A 21,010-nucleotide genomic window follows, 5' to 3' on the forward strand; every position below is an offset into this window, starting at 1 on the left:
ACATAAGAATTTTAAAAAATGAAAAAAAAATATTGACCTAATTACCATTGCAAACCGAAATAAACCGGTCAAGTTACCCGAACCCGGTTCAACCCGAATCCGAAAAAACCGAGACTTAAATTGGTCGGAATTGGGCATGTTGATGTCACCCGAGGGTTGGGCCGGATTGGGGTTTTGGGCCCGAACCCGAACCGGCCCAAACCGATGTCCACCCCTAGTGCGAGCATGCATATGTTTATCGCTCAAAGGTAACCTTACATTATTCCATAAAAATACTAACCTAACATATACGAGCTACAAAGACTCTTATTTTATTCCTTGATGAATATGTAGGCATAAGGTGCGATGCCTTAGCGGGTACACTAACATTATAAATATTTTTCCCCTTTGTGATAAATTAAAAGTAAGAAACCTTGGATATACACACCCTTTTGATTAGAACAACAGACGTAAGATACTAATATCTCCCCTTGCGTAACCGACTCCCAAACTCGAATTTGGTTGCGACACCATTTTCATTCTCTTTTGAGGTTTTTTTCGATATTTTCCTTTCCCCGTTGGAATAAATAAATTTCGATGACGACTTTGTAGTATTTTTCGCGTAGCGACAATGGTGTCGGAATTAAACCACAAGTTCGGGAATTTCGAATCAATCTTGATAAACAAGAATCAATCACACCGATCAATTTCGCCTCTTGTTCTTCCCTCTTCACTTGAGTGAATCAACCACACTTTGGTTGCAAGATGATTCCGCTGCACAACGATAATAAAAAAAGAAAAGAAAATATGAATTAGGGAAGAGAGGAAATTAAGGTTTCAGTGAAAATGGAGGAAGAAAAGAATATTTTTGTAGAGTTTCTTTCTGCCTTCAAACCGAAGTTTTATTCTCATTATGCAACTGCATTAGTGTATTACAATGATAGGGGTTACTCCTTATTTATAGGTTGAGTTTGCTTACTCACTAAGCAAACTCCAACTAATCTAATTCAGTTAAAATTATAAAAGTCAAAATTCCTATCGAGGCTAACTCCTTCGACAACTATACAATTTCGACACACACAAGACATTTCGACATACAGCATAGTTTCTACACAAAGAATTACATTCTCAATATGTGGTAGTTTTTATAATAAATAAAAAAGAAAATTAAATTATTTTCATATAGATTATTAGGTGTTCCCATGAGCTATTTAGAGAGACAAAAGTAAACTGAAAACAATTTAGTACTCCCTCTGATCCTTAATATAAACAAAAAGTTTACTTTTTAAACTTATTAAATAATCAATGTATTTGGATTACGTATAATCCAAATACATAAAAAATAAATATTTTCTTATATTAAGAACCTTATAACAACAATCAACGTCGTAATTTATTTTCATAAGTTATCTCAACCGGTTTCACAAAAGTTATGTGAATAGATAAATTATAATAAGTCATTTTAAATTACTATTACTTAAACTTTGAGTTCCTCCTGTTCTTCTAATTTGGTAGTTTAAGGTTGGTTAGGTAAAGGTTAGTTAGTTTGTTTTACTAGTTACTTTCTGTTTTTCAGTTATCAGTCCCTTTCATCTATAAAAAGGGTGCTTCTTTGTATCAAAATGATTCACTTTGAACTATTATTCAAAAAAAATCTTGAAGAGTTCAAATCTTTCTCCAAGTAATGACGGTTTCTGGGTATAGAAATTACTACATTACTTGTTTCTGTATCTTTCTTTTATATTCATCCATGTTGATTTATTAATATCTTTCAATATTTTGCATTTGGTAGTAACGAGGCTTCACCTGAGGAGGATTTGACACTGTTGGATGAAGAGACTGCAAGAAGGATAGAAGAAGCTGTTCGAAGAAATGTCGAGGAGAAGCTTCAGACAGAGGAAGTCAAGTTGGAAATAGAAAGGCGCATTGCAGAGGGATTGAAGAAGATGTATGAAGATGTTGAAGTTCAACTTGAAAAAGAAAAGCAAGAAATGCTTGCTGAAGCTAGAAGAAAACTAGTAAGTATTCTGTGCCCTTTGTTGTATGAAAAGGATAACCAGTGGAAAGTTCTTGATAATTCTGAAATAAAATTTGGAGTGTGTTTCTTTCAAGTATTGAAACTGTGATATTTTCTGAAGATTGATAATTTGTGTATGAATAAAGTATTAGTTTTTTCTGGTGTCCTCATTTGAGGGTTGTGTTGTGTTTCTTGATATTCTGCAGAGAGAAGAGCTGGATAAGATGCCTGAAGAGAATAGGAGGAGAGAGGAAGAATCTCAGGGAAAAGACGCTCTAGAGCTACAGCGGAAGGAGGAAGAACGGCAAAGGGAATCAGAAATGATTCGGAGGCAGAAAGAAGAGTCTGCTCAGAGAGAGAAACTCGAAGAGTCTGCTGGGAGAAAGAAACTCGAGGAGGAATAAGTGAACAACCCGCTTATCAGATCAATTCTATGGGCAAGAACAAATCTAGGGCTAACTCATGTATGGTTTGTAATTACTAATTTACTATTAGGCAATGTCATTCTATACTCGCAAACTTATCTGTACAAATGTACCCTTGTTAGGAAACCTTGATCTTTGAGTTACTACTGTTTTGAATGAAAATTTGAGGTTCATATGAATGTTATTTTCTCTGAGTTACTACTGTTTTGAGGTTGATTTGAATTGCATGACAAAATGGTCTTCCTCTTTCACTGGTTTTGAAAATTTTCATTCTGCAGAATAGTTAATGATTAAACATACACTTACAAGAATGATATATGTTAAGAAGGGGCAGTGTTTGTTTATATTGTATCACATTGAAAAACTGATTTTCAAATCATGCATGTCTGATTTCCTTCAAATCATGCATATTAAAGCTGTGGAGACTTGTAGGAAACTCGTAATTGAAATTTGAATAGTTTGGTGATTGAGTAAGGTGAGAATGATCATAGATGGGCATGTACTACCAATAATCATATTCACATCATGCTATAATTGAGTAAGGGATAGCTTTACTCAAAGGGAACATGTCCTTAAGAAGAGTGACACAGGTCATAATTTGAGCTTCGTGTTCTTACAGGCTATATGTCACACTTCTTCATCCTAAAAACCACATTAAAGATTAAACTATGAAACCGAAAAATGTTAAAGCTAATTACACTGGAGACAGATATAATACACCCGTTTCTAACTAGCCTATTGTAAATACAGCCTTACATCATCATAGAAAACCAAACACACTAAATTATCATCATTTCCTTTTCCTGATGTTGTGGCAGTACATCCAAATCCAAATCCAACGGAACTCTCCATGGCAAGAACGCCCCTTCATCTGTTAAATTCTGATTACATAGCACACGCCATATATGTCATCAAACAGAGTGCACAAACATACAACCTTTAACTAATTTACCAACTATAACTCTAAACTAATACCAAAATGCAAGTTTTTGAACATAATAACTTTGATCCAATGACAATTATAGCATGGTTGCAGTAAATTCAGTTTCTAAATTTCTGGCTATCGATCAACTTTCTTCCTAGCTCTAGTCATATTTAATCAACAAAAACATCTTGAAATGTGTTAGAAGTTAAATATAGATGCAATGACATAACATTACCAATTGATCAGTATGAAGAACTAACAAATAAAACATGCAGTGGAATGCAGAAGTATAACAAGATACTTACTGTCAACCAAAAGAAAAATCCACGCAGAAGACGCAAAACTTTGGGAAGATCATCACCAGCTGCATCTATTTGCTTTGCAAGATCTAGCAACATGAATCACACATCTCATAGTGGCTAATTTTCAAAGTAAGAAACAAATAGTAATAGCAAGCACATTAACCTCAACATTTATAGAGTATAAGCAAATAGAAGAAGTAGTATAGCAATACTAACTAAGAGAAAGGCTAAATCCTACTTACCAAGGTTATGATCATGATAAGACTTTCCATCATGATCTCCCTCATAGATTTTTTCAACCCCACGCAGAATTTTGTGCTTTTGAACCCGTTTTCGAAGATTAAAGTCTTGCAACAATTTCTTGCACTCTTCCTCACAGTAAGGCCTATTAAGTTCACTCTCGAGTCTTTCTCTAAACTCTGGAACTTTCCTTGCACTGCCTTCATTATCCTACAAAATGTTCATCCTTTCAAATATAAAACAACACCAAAAGCCAACAAAACCAAAACAGACAAAAAAAACACCAATTTCAATTGCATGCAGTAGTAAAAACCAAAATCATTTACCGTCTGATCATGATCCACATGCATCATGTCAATTTCTTCAACATTATCATCATCATCATCATCATAATCTTGAATCTCCTCTTTCACGCTTACTTCCATGCAAGATGGAGTATCAACTTGCTCACCAATTTTTTCAAAGCATGCACCTTTCATATTCTTTCTCTTGCGTCCTCTCTTAGATCTACCACCATTTTTAGCAGCAGAGCGTTTTACCGCACATTTCCGTTTCCTAGTCCTAATCTCATCCTCGTATTTCACCAAAACACCATCCTCAACAATGTCTAGTACATAAGATTGTCCATGAGGCTTAAAATAGTCCAACAAAAACCCGTTTTGTTCCACTTCATCTTCTGTGAGATTTTCTTCAGCATTGTTGTCTCTATTTTGTTCTTGAAGACGAAGGACATGAGATTGTACAATGCTGGCTGAACCCTCTGTGAACTGGATAAGTTCTGGGTCGGGTTTTGGATGTTTGATAACAAATTTGTGAAGAAGGTTGTTGAAGTATTTGAACTTGTTTTGATTTTTATTTTGAGTGTTCTTGTATTTGAGGTAATCATGTAAATCATCTTCACGATCCCAACACTTTCTGGGTTTGTTTCTGTTCTTTGAAGTGAAAGCCATTCTGTTGTATTATGATTTGAATATTAGAGAAAGTGTCTTGTTGTAGAAAAACATAATAGGTTGAAGACAGAGTTCTGTGTTTAATTGCATATGCATTGCGACAGACAGCGTGTGACGTTGCAGATTCCCTAAGACCATCTCCAATGGTGCAATCCATTCTTGAGTTCTTTATGGGTCCCACCAGCCATATCATCTCAAAACATTTTATTTAATTTTTATTTTATTGGTGTAATTATAATGGGTCCCACAACTTTACCTCATAAAGTAATTTGATTGGGTACCACAATATTTTACTAGTTGCATTGCAATGCAACTGTACTATGACATGGCCAATTGTTTGAATATTTAATTATTATATTTATGTACACTTGGAGAACTCAATGGAAAGTACTACCATTGGAGATGCTCTAATGACTTCAGAATCTGACCGAGAGAGAGTGTTACTTTACTTTTACTTTTACTTTGGTTTGCTGGTTAAATGTAAATGTGATTGAAAAAAAAATATTTATGTTTGAATAATTTTGTTTGTAAAGTGGCCTCTAAATATATCGACTTTAGAGTTTCTCACGTCGCGTGAGCTTGCTCTCTCCTCATTTAAATCCCCTCAAAATAGGGACTCTCACTACCGCGAGCTTGCCCTAAAACCGCTGAAAGTCCTTAAAGCCTTTGGCCACATGGGTGTCACACATCTATACTTTTTAGCAATACAATGAGACCAACCATGTGGGCGCCTTTTTGTTGAAGCATTAGAGGACAAGCAACAAAAGATTTGGAAATATCTATCCGAAAATTTTTGTGTACATAGAGATGGTTATTAGAATGCCATTCAACGGTTTCAATGTTTTCGAGCTTGGGTTTGAATAGGTTGAAAGTAAAAACGTATGAACAAGAAAATAAATGCATTCTTAGGAGAGAATAACTTATCAGGCTTGCAAATATACTCACTCGTCACAAACTTAACCCTATCGACCAGCTGCACTCAGCCTACAATACTTGTCATTATCATCATGTGTCTCTCACATCAGTGTTCATCTTTGAAGCACCTACGAGGGTGTCCTTTTTATCATTAGAGTTTGAGGTTTGAGTTTGTACCCGACAATAGAGGTTGTCTCAGATGCTTTTGTGGCTTCTAAGACCTAATATTAAGTGTTACATAATCATATGTTGAGAGACAATGTGATAAATATATGAACTCTGATTTCAACGATGAACTTAGTGTTGTGATTCCAGATCTTGACATTTTTCAGTTTTACTAGCAAAGACATTGTCCCTCCTAAAGTACAACGTGTTTTGACGAGTGTCATTTTTAGTAAAAGTGTTCAGGACATGAACCTAACATTTGATAGGACCAAAAGACAAAAATTATTTTTGATTGTTTACAAGCAGCACATACTCAAAAGTTTCTCCTTGCTATTTTTATTAATGGGATAGGCCAACACATTTTATCGGTAGAGTATCGTAGTGTCCTTAGATATCTCTTATGATTCTCTTATTTCTTATTAATGAAAATTTCCATGTTTATTGCAAGACATGCTTAGATACATTTAGGGAACAATTCATTTTAAGGAGCTTATAGGCTTCAAGTACCGACATGAGATTGTCAATGATGTCATATTTGATATATTTTAGTAGATCAGAGTAACTGTGAAAAAAGAAACAAATGTGAATTTCTTGACTGACCCATGTATGTAGAGATCGACACTTAGACCAACATATATTCTGTTGTACGTTTGGGTAGGAAAGTAACATGCATATGTTAATTTGACTAGGATTTTCTCACCGGTAGAATTGAGTACCAAAGATTTTATTGTAGGACATACAACTTTCAAAACCGCTGCAAGTAAAGTTGTGAAATACGAAAAAACTTGTTATTACAATCAAAATACTTTCATACCATTTACCTTCGATGTTTTTAATTTTTTTAACATTAAAGACATTAAATCTTTTAGTAAAAGTCCTATAAAATTGCTCACGGTGACTGGTTAAGCGGCTTTATCAAGAGTATTGGAACCTGCAGTACTTTGATGGCTGAATTATAGGGTATTTATATTGGTAAAAATATGGTTATTGACCTTGGTTTCCATAGCCTTGAGGTAGAGACCGATTCAAAGATCGCAGTGGACTGTATCAAGAGAGGCAACTATAAGAATAGGGCTGCGGGGAACTTAGTGGAGAGTATCATTAAATTGATGAAGCAATTTGTTAGTGTGGAAATCCATCACATATACTGGGAAGCAAATAATTGTGCGCACATACTTGCTTGGGAAGGTAATAAGTTGAAAAGAGACATCAATTTCTACACTGAAGTGCCTTCTTGGATGATTAACTCATTGGAGAAGGATAAAAATTCTGTTTGTGTTTCTAGGATTATTCCTTTATAGTTTCTTTGTTTTTTTTGGGCCAAGACCCTCCTATATACCAAAGAAAAAATATATAACAATGTTGTCTCCAGTGTTTTAAAAATCGGACCGGTCGAACCGGGAACCGGCCAGGTAATCGGTCTGGTTCAATAGATGGATCGGGAATGTCATTGAACCGGTGTGAACCGGTCAAAACCAGTTTAAATCGCTAAAATCGGGAAAACCGACGGTTTTTGTGAACCGGCGGTTTAAATGCATTTTTAATTTTTAAATTTTTTTTTAATTAAAACAACATCGTTTTGACTATTTTAATTAAAAATTAAAATAAAAAATAAAATAAATAAAATACTAAAAAAATTGTTGCAGATGCGGTTGATTTTGTTATCGATGATTTTGATATTGAAAAAGGAGATCCCAACATTGAAATAATTTTTCTTTTATTGAAATTAAATTTAGTAGATAATGAAATTATTTTGTTATAAATTATTCAATTAGATTATGTTGCGATTAAATTTTTGTTTGCAATTATATTTTATAATTATGTACTATTTTATTGTGTGTGATACCTATGTGTAAAATTTGAATTTAAATTATGAATTTGTGAATTTTTTTATAATATGATATTTTTAAAAAATTTAATTATTAGTTATATTTTGTAGAGACTGAATCATCCGGTTCGACATATTTTATACCTATATAATTTTGTTATAACGACCGGTCTATTCAACCGAGTTATCCGGTTTAACCCGGTTTAATCATGCGGTTCGACCAGTGACACAGTGGTTTGACCAATAAACCAGTGACCTAGTATTCTCGTCGGTTTGATGTCCGGTACGGTTTTTAAAACACTGATTGTCTCTTCTATAAATGTAACTTTTAAAACTATTGATTTTGCCAACTCTAACAAATTGTCTTCGATTTTTGTACAATCTTTAGTACGTATTAATATTATTAATAGATCAATAGTATTTAAAATATATAAATTAAATTAAAAATATATTTTAGAGATTAAGTTTATAATTTAATTATCTTCTACGATTCATGGAAGAATATTACTATTGATATTGAAATGAACAATTGAATCTAAAAGCATTGAATGAATGAATGAATTGAAAATGCAGTGATTAGGGTTTGAGAATGGGTCGAAGCTTATCACGTTCACCTTCATACAGAAGAAGACACTCTCGATCTCGGTCTCCGTCTCCTTCTCATCGCCGATACCGTCGCCGCCGTAGACATAGAAGCAGATCCTCTTCTTCACCCTCTCCTCCGCCCAGATCACGCACTCCCACTCTTAAACACAAAAAAGACCATCCACCAACCCTAAACAATAAAAGGTATTCCTTACCTTTCTTTTTTTCATATTTCATTTGTTTAGGATAATCATACTTAGGCTCTGTTATTGGATTGATGGACTAGAACGAACCGAGCGGAATGTAACATCTTAAAATCGATTGGAGCGGAGCGGAATGTAACAGAATTGTTTGTGTATTTTTTATAATTTGACGGAATGAAACAGATTAATCACATTCCATTCCATTGCAGAAATCCTAAATTGGGAGGAATGAAAATTAAGGATGGGATGAAATATGATGAAATGGATTCCATTATATTCCATTCCGCACCATTCATTATTTGCAAATTCATACAATAAAATTTGCCGCTGATAAACCTCTTATTACTTGTTTGTGAGTCTTTCTTTTATATTAATATGAGTGTTGAGTTATTTATGTCTTTCAATATTTTGCATTTGGTAGTAACAAGCGTCCAGACGAGGAGGATTTGGAACTGTTGGAAGAAGAGACTGCAAGAAGAATAGAGGAAGCTGTTCGAAAAAATGTTGAGGAGAAGCTTAAAACCGAGGAAGTCAAGTTAGAAATAGAGAGGCGTGTAGCAGAGGGCTTGAAGAAGTTGTTTGATGATGTTGAAGTTCAACTTGAAAAAGAAAAGCAAGAAGCGCTTACTGAAGCTAGAAGAAAAGAAGTGAGTATTCTGTGCCCTTGTTGTGTGAAAAGGATAATCATGCACAAATTTTCGATGATTCTGAAATTAAATTTGGAGTGGGTTTCAAGTGTTGAAACTGTGATAATTTCCAGAGATAGGACTCTTGGTTTAATGAGAGTTAGTTAGAATATTTTCTTAATTTAAGAGAATTTTTGTTAGAAGAGGAGAGAGGGAAGGGAAGTTGAGACTCATTGAGAAAGTTTGTTAGAAAACAGTTAAGAGAGATCTCTCTCTGGTTTAGGGGTCTAGCTCTGGAATAGGATTTGATAGAACTCTGATTTATCATTTCATTTTTCATTTCCACCATTGTATAGCTTTTGAGTTCATCTTTTACATTCAATAGAATACTGTTTCCTTATCTTGCTTTTAGGGTTCTATCATAAACTAGACACCCCCTTGAAGATCTTTGCTACATTGGTGACAAATAATAGTCTGATCATGAATCGGTTTTTGGATATACAACGGGATTTCCAAATTTGATTCAAGATTTGTATCAAAACATTAGCTTAAATTTCCATATTGTTGACATTTATTTTCTTCACTCATTAGCACTAATAATCAGGTGAATGTGTTGAATGAGTCTCTACCATTGAATGAGTTTCTTAACCAATGATTATTTGTTTCTAAAAAAGTGCATGCTACTTTTAAGGTATGGCCTCTAGGGTGCAGGCGGAAGTCTTAATAATGTTTTATTATTTTTTCTGGCGTCCTCATTTGAGGATTGGGTTGTGTTTGTTAATATTCTGCAGGCACAAGCTCGTAAAGAGAGAGAAGAGCTGGATAAGATGCTTGAAGAGAATAGGAGGAGGGTAGAAGAGTCTCAGAGAAGAGAAGCTCTAGAGCTACAACGGAAGGAGGAGGAACGGCAAAGGGAATTAGAGATGATTCGGAGACAGAAAGAAGAGTCTGCTCGGAGAAAGAAACTTGAGGAGGAAGAGCATGCTTATCAAAACAATTCTATGGGCAAGAACAAATCTAGGGCTAACTCGTATGGTTTGTAATTACTATTAGGCAATGTCATTCTATACCCTCAAACTACTAGGCAATGTCATTCTGTACCTTTGTAAGGAAACCTTGATCTTGAATGAAAATTTGATGCTCCTACAGTTGGGCTTGCAACTTTTATTACAATTTACGAGCAAAGAAAATTTAAAAATCTTATTTTGTTTTGAGTTACTACTGTTTTGAGGTTCATTTGAATTGCATGACAAAATGGTCTTCCTCTTTCACTGGTTTTGAAATTTTCATTCTGCAGATAGCTGTCAATGATTAAACATACACTTACAAGAGTGACTTGTAAAACTCCCAATCATATCAATTTGATTGCACTGATGGACCAATTAAAAATTGGTTGGTCCACTCCCTAGAATTAAAACCATCAAAGTTGAAGTACTAGTTTGCAATGTGCTAGACTATGAGTGATGAGAAGCATTGTAGCAGTAGAGCACTAAAACCGCATTTCATATACTTCTCTGAACTTAAAAATATGAAGAAAAATGAAATTACACGTATTTGGTCCACATTTATACCAAATAGATGTACATATTAGTTTATATATTTAAGTTCAGAGGAAGTATTTATTTATATTGTATCTCATTGACTCAGTTCATTCAAAAACCAATTTTCAAATCATGCAAGTCTGATTTACATACTCATAGCTCCCATCAGTAGAGAAGTGTATTGATTTTCCAGAGTTCCCCCATGTGGGTTATTCACTATTTGCCTCACTTGGCCTCAGTGCAGAGACAAGTAAGAGAGTTGCGCCACTTGAAAGTTTGAAAGCAAAAAGCAGTGGAGACTTGATGTGTAATATTGCAGACTTGTAGGAAACTAGTAATTGAAATTTGAATTATTTGGTGATTGAGTAAGGTGAGAATGATCATAGATGGGCATGTACTACCAATAGTCATATTCACATGATGCTATAATTGAGTAAGGGATAGCTTTACTCAAAGGGAACTGGTCAAACATGCCTCATAGTCATATAGACCTGCTACCTTTTTTTTACTTTTTTTTTTGAGAGAGCTACCTTTTTTTATTTTACTATATAATTTTGGAATAATGTTAGGCGGTCTTCCTCTTCCTTAACCTTTTTCTATTTTATTTTATTTTAAATCTTTGTATATGGTCTTGCAATCGATTAATTTAAGAAGACTAATTCCATCGTCTATTTGCAGTGGCTACATTTAAAGACAGAGCAAAACTCTAACAAACTTAACTCACATTTAGAGAAGTTCGATCCTGAGATAAAATGCGGGGGTCCTGAATTTCAAACCTAATGCATACCTGTTATAAAATGCGGGGGTCCTGAAGAATACTCTTAGTAGTGTATTTTGTGTCAAAATACACCATTGGAATTGCAATTCTAAAAAGGGTATTTTGATAGATTTAATATATATAGGGTGGACTCAATGGGCCTTAGGTTTGTTTGCACCCAATTAATCTCTCTGGGATGAAGTTAATCTAATTCTTTTTGGACAAATCACCATTTTGGTTCCTAAATTGTACTCCCTCCTCATTGTTACACAGATTAACAAAAAAAAAAACAAAAAAAGATTGAAGGAACAAATATGACAATTTTATATAATTGTTCCTATTTACTATTGATTATTTTACATTGTCATAACTCATAAGAGCAAGCAACAATGAAGTGGGTAGGGCCTACACCAAAATTTTGTCTAGACATGTTATGATCAACATGGTAAATGTAGAATGTGAATTCAGCTACATTAAGTATTGTATACAAATAAATATCAACATCACATTATACCAAAAACAAAATGTGAACATCACATATTCTCACATTCAATCTGACTATATTGGGATATAAAATATAATTACATCAATATTGGGATAATATCTTTGTCTATAAGACCTTCTCACCTAACGAAAAAAAGATAACCAACCTACCTTTTTCTTTCCATCTCAATGGATGCGTAGAATTGAAACAAAACTCAGTCTCTCTATTCTTTGTAGCAAATTAGTAAACCAGTTTGTCCACCCAACTTATCTAATCTAATCACTTCATAACTTTACCCTTAAACATAATATTAATATTATACAAACTTATATCATACACTACACTTTTCTATAGGTTTAATGATTTGTATTCATTATATGGTTCACCCGATTCATCATACTCCTATATTTCATTAGTTATCCAAAATGATGTCTATCAAAGAAATATTCCATTCACTCAATCAAAAATGAATGATGTCTATTAAAGAAATATTCCATTCACTCAACAAAAATGAAAAACTATGTAATTAAGTTAATAAAAAGTTGACTCACATACGGATAGGTCGGTCGTGAGTTTAATTCCCTCAATTTGGTGCAGATGTGAGAACATCTTTGATAAATAATTTATTCTTTAAATTTTGAGGTCTGTCCTGACCACTGTCTATTGTTGAGGAATTTTGAGGCCTGCTTTGACTAAATAATATTTTTTTGAGTTTTAACGTCTGTCCTAACTGCTGTTTGATGTCGATGTGAGAACATATTTAATAGATAATTTGTTTTTAAAGTTTTGAGGTCTGCTTTGAGCGCCGCTCTTTAGTGAATAATATGTTCTTTGAGTTTTGAGATTTGCCCTAACCGCTGTTGCCGATTTGAAGACATCCTTAATAAATAATATATTTTTTTAAGTATTGAGACATGCCATGATCCTAGTAAGTCGGAAATCCAAATTATCTAAATTTTTTATCTTAAAAAAAGGAAAAAACTAAAAAAACACAAAATTGTTATCCCTTGTTTAATCCAAGAAAACTTCTCTTAATTGTACGTGTTAGAGACTCCAAACTTTTTTGTCACAACAATCTTACCTTAGCCTACATTTTGCCACCACGTTTTGCAAATAATAATAATAATCTTTACCTACCAAAACGCTAGACCCGGTATTTGTTGCGACACTACACTCATAACTCATAACTTAACTTCCCACTCACCACTAAACCTTTATTACGTCTCTCTAATCACTTACTTAACCCTTTAAAAAACGTTACACTTAAGACCCCCATTTCTCATGTGATTTATCAAGTTTTCACACCATTTCTCTACCAAAAAAACTTATAAATATTCACTCTTCTCCCTCACTCAACACATTTTCATAACTTCACTCTTTATATAAGTCCTTTTTTTGTGTAACCTAATGTTCATGGCTACACAAAGTTGTTCAAAATGTGTCACGTTGGTGACACTATTAGTAACCATTTTTTTCATCCATCCAACTTCCTCAACATCAAGAGGATCTCTCAACCCTCACAAAATATCTCACCACGGCCTCCGAGTCGCTCTTCGCCACGTTGATTCGGGCAAAAACTTGACGAAATTCGAGCGAATTCAACATGGCATCAACCGCGGACATAGCCGACTACAAAGACTTAATGCCATGGTGTTATCATCATCAACAACTACTCATGATTCTTCTCAGTTCGAAGCACCGATTCATGCAGGAAATGGCGAATATCTAATGGAATTATCCATTGGAACACCACCAGTTTCTTATCCAGCAGTTCTAGACACAGGCAGTGACCTCATTTGGACTCAATGTAAGCCTTGTTCACAATGTTACAAACAACCAACACCAATCTTTGATCCAAAAAAATCCTCAACTTTCTCAAAACTCTCATGTAGTAGCAACCTATGCAACGCTTTACCTTCCTCTTCATGTAACAAAAACGGTTGCAATTATGTTTATTCATACGGTGATAACTCAATAACACAAGGTGTTCTAGGTAGTGAAACATTCACTTTTGGTGATGAAAACAACAAAAAAAACAAAGTTTCTGTTCAAAACATTGGTTTTGGTTGCGGCGAAGACAATGAAGGTGAAGGGTTTGAACAAGCTTCAGGGTTAGTTGGATTAGGACGAGGTTCTTTATCTTTGGTTTCTCAACTAAAAGAACAAAGATTCTCGTACTGTTTAACCTCAATGGATGACACAAAAGAAAGTGTTCTTTTCTTAGGTTCTGTTGCAAATGTTCATGTCACAAAACATGTCACAACACCACTCATTACAAATCCATTACAACCATCTTTTTACTATCTTTCACTAGAAGGAATCTCGGTTGGTGAGACAAGATTATCCATTGAGAAATCAACTTTTGAGGTTAGTGATGATGGAAGTGGTGGCATGATTATTGATTCCGGCACAACCATTACTTACATTGAAGAAAATGCTTTTGGTTCATTGAAGAAAGAGTTTATATCGCAAACGAATCTACCGGTCGATGAATCGGGTTCGACCGGATTAGATGTTTGTTTTAGTCTTCCATCAGGGAAAACTCAAGTTGAAATTCCAAAACTGGTTTTTCATTTTAAAGGCGGTGATTTGGAGTTGGCGGGTGAAAATTATATGATTGGTGATTCGAGTTTAGGTGTGGCTTGTTTAGCTATGGGAGCTTCTAATGGAATGTCTATCTTTGGTAATGTTCAACAACAGAATATTTTGGTGAATCATGATCTTGAGAAAGAGACTATTTCTTTTGTTCCTACTCAATGTAATAAGTTGTGATGAGTTTGTGTTATATGGTTATTATGGAATCATCAAAATCTATTTGTTTCTTTGTTTGTTTTCTATGTTGTTTTAGAACTAGTATTGTTTTTATGATTGAATTTCTTAGTTGGCTTAATGATATGATGTTTTTTCACTTTTCATTCTACAAATCCTAGTAATATTCATCGATCATGTTGCATTGTATACATAAGTGGATGATAGTGTTATCGTAAATTTTACCACCTTGGAAGGTATAATGTGTTTGTTCAACGACCCCACCCACCTTAATTTTTCTTCATAGGTACGAAAAATACTCTAGTTAAGCTTATAACTTTTTTGTTTTTTATTAGCCACTTAAGCCTAATGAGTTGATTAAATGTCAAGACTCTAGTTAAGCTTATAGCTTGTTTGTTTCATATTCTAGAGCTTCTAGAATCAATCATAGTGAATGGAGAAAAAAAAAAAAAACTCTCTTATACTTTACTTTTCCTAAATCAAAAAAAACTTTTTTGACCTCAAATGAATCTCAAAATTCACTATTGATTAACTAATTACAAGAAGAGACTCTTAATATAGAATTAGCTATTACTATTAGTCAATCACAATAAATCATAATTAATTTTCTTAATAACAGAGTTAGTTACAAAATATACATGAATAACTATAACTAACTAACCAAGTCTCTAAGTGAATACCTATTCTAATACTCTCCAATAAGATCAAAAAGATTGAAAGACAACCTTGAGTTTCGACTAAAGTTCTTGAAACACGTTGTTCAGCAGGCTTTGTTAATGTATCAATGATTTGTAGACTTGTAAGTACAATTGTTGGAATTTAAGAGAAGTTTTCAAATCCTCTCAGCTGAATAATCTCAATAGTGTATTTTGATTAAATCATTAATTACAAAAGAAATACTAAAATAAAAATTCTTAAAATACCGCTTGAATCGGGCTTTATGTAATATCCTAAACTTCGAAACTTATATTTTAAGAATTACTCAACAATTTAAGGTGTCACTGAGACATCCCTTTAACAATTCAAAAAACATTTAGCAACACGCGACAAAATAATAGAGAACATACAACACATGTCACCATACGCTCGCTATACATTATGCTCATTGCGGCAGAATCATATCAGAACAAGTAATAACCACATAGCGACTCTAGAATTTAGTCTCATAACGATATAACTTTCATGACATAATTAAAACGGAGTTGTCTTGTTCAACTCTCAACAATTTCCAAATTCCAACAAACATGATATAAAACTTCAACGAAATCACAACAAGAAAAAATAGACGTTCTCAACTTCAATGTTACATAATCAGAGCATAACTTCTAGAATAATAACGAAACTAAATGAAAATAACTCCAATGAGTTATCCTCCACTCACCACAACAACTTCTAATCATGGTTATCTGCAAGATGTCCATGATGGACAACATTAAAGCAAAGGGGGTGAGAATACACTTCCATAATTTAGCGATGTAAACAAGCATACTTAGAATATCACATAACAACAAGTACACACGCTAATCATACACACGCTAATCATAACAATATAAACACATCAAGTATTCTCATCCAAACAACACATAACCAATGATCATTTACACATGAAACATTAATGCAAATGTACTTAACAACTGACTCAAATTAGTACAGAAAATTAACTAAATAATCATGCATCATTTTCTACCATTGGAGCCTTATCGAAGCTCTGATTTTTTTATTCTAATAACCCAAATTAGTACAGAAAATTAACTAAATAATCATGCATCAATTGCTACATGTTATTGCACTCTTTTAACACATTCAACATAAAAATTCTTCTTATCAAGATGATGCATAAACCTTCAAACATTAACAATGACATATTTTCATCAATAACTCTAAAACAGAATTTATGCACAAATAATGGTACACAGAGTTATACTAAATTAAGCATAAAAAACAATTATTTATAGCAAAAATTAGAATCATGTATCAGAACACCCAATTCTATTGGAGGTTAAGGATTCATCATTCTACCCCTCATGCTTAAACACCCATTAAAGAAGAAATCTCCCCTTACCTTGTTTTCCTAGCAGCAACAGAATCTCACACTTGGGTTCTTCTGCTTCTACCTCTAGCCTCTATGGTCTCATTCTTGCCTCCTTGTCACTTTTCTTCTCAATTCATATGTACTGATAGATTTTAGGTTAATTCTCTCTTAACCTTAAATAATAGGTTAATCTAATTAAAAATCAGTTCTCACCCTACTTAATCTCCCCTCTCACTCCTTCACCCTAATATTCTACTAATTCACAATTCTCCATCTCTTTCTATTCTCTATTTTCTTATTATTTCCTTAATTTATTTTAATTAATAAAATACTAATATTTCAGATTTAATCTAGTTTTCTCCCTACACTCCACCATACTAACCATGCACCCTCCAACATTTATTTATTTAATTAAACACATAATAATTAAATTAAATGCACATAATATAAATAAATCACTTTAAAACAATTAATCGAAAAACTGAGGTGTTACAACTCTCCCCCACTTAAAAGAATTTCCGCCCTCGAAAATTACCTTAAGCAAACAGAGTTGGATACGAATTCCTTTATCTGGCTTTCCATCTCCTAAGTCACGTTTCCACCAACTAGCCCTCCTAAAACTACCTTCACCAAGGCAATTTCTTTACCAAGAAACTGCTTCACCTATCAATCCTCCATTTGTATGGGTGATGCCTCAATAGTCAAGTTATCTCTCACTTGTACATCATCCACTTGAATCACACGAGATAGATCCAAAATATATCTCCTCAACTGAGACACATAAAACACATCATGAAGATTGGCAAGCAATCCAATAGGCCACCTCTCATATCCTCTATAAGATTCGGTACGAACCAATGAAACGCGACGTGAGATTTCGAGGCTTCAAAGCTCGACCAACACCAGTTACAGTAGTAACTCTCAAAAACACATAATCTCTCTCTCCTAGAACTTAAGTTCCTTCCTTTGCTTATCATGGTAAGTCTTCAGGCGAGTCTGCGAAGCTCTCGTCTTCTCTTGGAATACCTTGATCTTCTCAATCGTCTGCTAAATGATCTCAGCTTCAATTATAACATTCTCTCCAGACTCATGCCAACATAAAGGTGTTATACACCTCCTACCATACAATGCCTTGAACAATGTTATTCCAATACTAGAATGAAAATTGTTGTTGTAGATAAACTTAATGAACGACAAAAAGTCATCCCAATCACCTCCGAACATGTCTTCTAAAGATTGAATAGTCCTCTCTTCCTGACCATGTGTTTCTGGATGATAAGCAAAACTCAACGGCAACTTAGTATCCAAAGCCTTCTGCAAATTCTCCTATAACCTCAAAGTGAATCTCAGGTCTCTATTAGATACAATACTCGACGAAATACCATGCAAATTGACAATCTTCTCAATATACAACTCTTCGAATCTCTGCAACGGATAAGTAATCTTAATTGGAATAAAATGTCCCGATTTAGTCAACCTATCAACTATAACCCAGATAGAATCACACCTTTTCGATGTCTTTAGAAAACTCGTCATAAAATCCATAGAAATGATGTTCCATTTTTAATCAGGAACAGAAAATGACTACATCAAACCCAATGGTTTCTGATGCTATACTTTTGACTTCTGACAAGCCAAACAAGCATAAACGAACTCAGGAACTTCCTTCTTCGTTCCTTGCCACCAAAACATCCTCTTCAAGTCTTGATACATTTTAGCAACACCAGGATGAATACTTGGACCACTCCTATGACCTTCCTCAAGAATACTCTTCTTGAGTTCTGGTACACAAACTTGGTCTCTGAACCTCATAACACCATTCTCATCGATTTTTAAGTCACCACCTTTATCTTGATTAATCAACCCCAAACAGTCAACCAATCCTAAGTCGATCTTCTAACCTTCTCCGATCTCTTCAAGAATACCACTCATCAACTTCAACATCCCCAAATTTACACTATGAGGAGTTATCTCGCACACCAGACTAAAATCTATGAAATGTTCAATCAACTCTAACTCACGAAGCATCAATGCTGACATATGTAGATATTTCTTACTCAAAGTATGTGCAACAACATTTGCCTTACTAGGGTGGTAACTATTCGACTAGTAAGGCAAATGTTGTTGCACATAACAACAAGTACCATCTAATTATACACACTAATCATAACAATATCAACACATCAAGTATTCTCATCCAAATAACACATAACTAATGATCATATTCACATGAAACACTAATGCAAATGTACTCAACAACCGACTCAACATGCATGTGGTACCAATATGAATACTTAGGTTCATCTAGCTCCCGATTCTCTTTTTAGAACTAGAGCACACCGAAATCGCCACCATCACCATAGGTAACACTTCTGATATTATTCCTATATTCGTTAAATTTCTTCCATCTAGAAGACTTCCAATCATAACATCCAAATTATGAGTTAAATTTAACGCCTTTACTAGCCGACTTTCTACGAGAATGTATGTGATCAGCTTTCCCATAGGAATTCAGATTTTCATAACATTATTTTTTTGGTATTATATCAAAAAAGATAATATTATTAAAAAAATAATAATGTTTTTATTAATATAATTTTTATTACATATAATATGTATTTAATGAGACCACATTAGATTTATTTTTCTGTATCTTTTAATTCATTAATATAAAAAACATTATGTAATATTTTTATTACATATTAGTTATTTATAGGTATTATATATATATATATATATATATATATATATATATATATATATATATATATATATATATATATATATATATATATATATATATATATATTGTACTCTCTGTCCCAAAATAAATTTCATATTTAAAAAAATTATTTGTCATAAAATATTTGTCACTTTTTTTTTTTTTTTTTTTTTTGAAAAAGTTGATGGTTTATAAGTACCACCAACTTGTTTACAAAGAAAATACTACATTCCTGCTGCCAAGGATCGAACCCTGGACCAACAGCCTACACCCGCTCAATCAACAATTTACCAATGAAATTTTAATTTTTCTCATTCAATTATACCATCTAATTAATACTCTAAATTTATTGTTTTTTCACTTTACATTAATGCTAATTCACATACACCAATAATTAATAAGGATATTTCGGTAAAATCTCTATTCTCTATCTTTTATTTATTACATTTTCTTAATTTGTGTGTAAGTGTGAAATATGACATTTATTTTAGGTCGGAGGGAGTATATAATAAGATAATACAATTAATACACCTTGATTCTAATTTTCTTAACACTCCATTAATTCGAATATGCATATCCGAAAATTCCTTAAAGATGAAATATTAGATTATTTCGCATATGCATATTCGAAAATCCCTTGAAAATAAAATATTGAGAACGTTCGAAGATGCATCTCCAAAAAATATTTTGGAATTTTCAAGGTTTGCCTCACCCATATAAGAGTGTATTAAGAGATTCCCATATCATAGTCTGGCACACAAACTGCATTTTATTAACACAGTCTCACTCTCAAGGAAAATTGTAAAATCAAATAACAAGGTATACATATTAATGTTTAGTTGGAATATCAAAACATCTCAATACTTGCTAATGCTAATCGAATGATCCCTCCATTTGAGTGTTACATTCAATCATAACCAAACTTTACTAATTATCTTATCATCGTTGCATCCCATTAGTACATAATGAATACTATTAGGCGACCATTGTTTGAAACCCCTAACATAATGAATCACATAGTACCTTCTAATCAAAGTTTTATAGAAATATCAATATTTGTATCTGAACGATTAGAAAGCTCGAGGTTTATGTAGTTTAATCCAAACTAATGTATGTATCCATAATTCATGTGCACCTTAGATATAATTAAGTTACCTACAAGACTCTTCCATTAACAGATGTACCAAAAAATTATTTTAAGTTTCATTCATAAAGTTCAATAAAGGTTACATGAACTTAGATGGAGCACCTATATATGTAGTTGTGTGAGTTGTGAATATATCATAACATTGAAAGTCATAGTCTTCAATGTCAGTTAGTTTGTAATACTAATTCAATTAGTACTTATTGAAGAAGAAAAAATTGATGTGTTACATTAAGAAATTTGTAATCTTTCCTCAAAGTTAAATTCAATTTCTATACTTGTTGGTTAACTACATCTGAAGTAACTAGCAACCATAGAAAACAACTACTTTCCCTACACAGCAAATAAATTATTTGTGCACCTCTTAAAAGAGCTACTCAAACAGGATACAAGTCCAAACA

General features: G+C 33.3%; 4 protein-coding genes across 5 annotated transcripts; 3 read left to right on the forward strand and 1 right to left on the reverse strand.

The window, feature by feature from the left end:
• The first annotated feature begins 1,663 nt into the window (after positions 1 to 1,663).
• On the forward strand, positions 1,664 to 2,708 carry LOC131657908 (uncharacterized protein At1g10890-like). Its single transcript, XM_058927258.1, has 5 exons — positions 1,664 to 1,677; positions 1,772 to 2,045; positions 2,203 to 2,366; positions 2,402 to 2,465; positions 2,700 to 2,708. The coding sequence occupies exons 1-5, from the start codon at positions 1,664 to 1,666 to the stop codon at positions 2,706 to 2,708; spliced, it is 525 nt and encodes a 174-aa protein (XP_058783241.1).
• A 356-nt stretch (positions 2,709 to 3,064) lies between these two features.
• Positions 3,065 to 4,899, reverse strand: LOC131655480 (uncharacterized). Its single transcript, XM_058925339.1, has 4 exons — positions 4,215 to 4,899; positions 3,891 to 4,098; positions 3,652 to 3,734; positions 3,065 to 3,302 (listed from the first exon to the last, which is right to left on the reverse strand). Exons 1-4 carry the CDS (start codon positions 4,836 to 4,838, stop codon positions 3,201 to 3,203), a joined length of 1,017 nt encoding a protein of 338 aa, XP_058781322.1. The 5' UTR covers positions 4,839 to 4,899; the 3' UTR covers positions 3,065 to 3,200.
• A 3,331-nt stretch (positions 4,900 to 8,230) lies between these two features.
• On the forward strand, positions 8,231 to 10,333 carry LOC131655481 (uncharacterized protein At1g10890-like). 2 transcript variants are annotated; one of them, XM_058925342.1, is made up of 4 exons: positions 8,231 to 8,535; positions 8,956 to 9,181; positions 9,952 to 10,213; positions 10,245 to 10,333. In XM_058925342.1, the coding sequence occupies exons 1-3, from the start codon at positions 8,336 to 8,338 to the stop codon at positions 10,201 to 10,203; spliced, it is 678 nt and encodes a 225-aa protein (XP_058781325.1). In that variant the 5' UTR covers positions 8,231 to 8,335; the 3' UTR covers positions 10,204 to 10,213; positions 10,245 to 10,333. The 2 variants fall into 2 exon arrangements, with proteins under 2 accessions (XP_058781325.1, XP_058781324.1); XM_058925341.1 differs by having other exon boundaries at positions 8,233 to 8,535; positions 9,952 to 10,333.
• Positions 10,334 to 13,190: 2,857 nt separating this feature from the next.
• On the forward strand, positions 13,191 to 14,764 carry LOC131655482 (aspartic proteinase nepenthesin-1-like). The gene has a single exon (XM_058925343.1). It carries the CDS (start codon positions 13,350 to 13,352, stop codon positions 14,712 to 14,714), a length of 1,365 nt encoding a protein of 454 aa, XP_058781326.1. The 5' UTR covers positions 13,191 to 13,349; the 3' UTR covers positions 14,715 to 14,764.
• Positions 14,765 to 21,010: the final 6,246 nt, after the last annotated feature.

This window comes from Vicia villosa, linkage group LG3 (assembly GCF_029867415.1).
Source record: "Vicia villosa cultivar HV-30 ecotype Madison, WI linkage group LG3, Vvil1.0, whole genome shotgun sequence".
In the NCBI taxonomy this organism is placed as follows: Eukaryota; Viridiplantae; Streptophyta; class Magnoliopsida; order Fabales; family Fabaceae; genus Vicia; species Vicia villosa.

Bases quoted from the DNA above. Each gene is read 5' to 3' on its own strand.
- LOC131655481 (XM_058925342.1), top strand. From the start codon at position 8,336: ATGGGTCGAAGCTTATCACGTTCACCTTCATACAGAAGAAGACACTCT. The intron at 8,536-8,955 runs GTATTCCTTACC...TGCATTTGGTAG, and splicing joins CCAACCCTAAACAATAAAAG to TAACAAGCGTCCAGACGAGG. The intron at 9,182-9,951 runs GTGAGTATTCTG...AATATTCTGCAG, and splicing joins CTGAAGCTAGAAGAAAAGAA to GCACAAGCTCGTAAAGAGAG.
- LOC131655480 (XM_058925339.1), bottom strand. From the start codon at position 4,838: ATGGCTTTCACTTCAAAGAACAGAAACAAACCCAGAAAGTGTTGGGAT. The intron at 3,735-3,890 runs GTAAGTAGGATT...TCATGTTGCTAG, and splicing joins TTATCATGATCATAACCTTG to ATCTTGCAAAGCAAATAGAT. The intron at 3,303-3,651 runs GTAAGTATCTTG...CTATGTAATCAG, and splicing joins GATTTTTCTTTTGGTTGACA to AATTTAACAGATGAAGGGGC.
- LOC131655482 (XM_058925343.1), top strand. From the start codon at position 13,350: ATGTTCATGGCTACACAAAGTTGTTCAAAATGTGTCACGTTGGTGACA.
- LOC131657908 (XM_058927258.1), top strand. The intron at 2,046-2,202 runs GTTCTTGATAAT...GATATTCTGCAG, and splicing joins AAAAGGATAACCAGTGGAAA to AGAGAAGAGCTGGATAAGAT. The intron at 2,367-2,401 runs GTCTGCTGGGAG...AGGAGGAATAAG, and splicing joins CAGAGAGAGAAACTCGAAGA to TGAACAACCCGCTTATCAGA.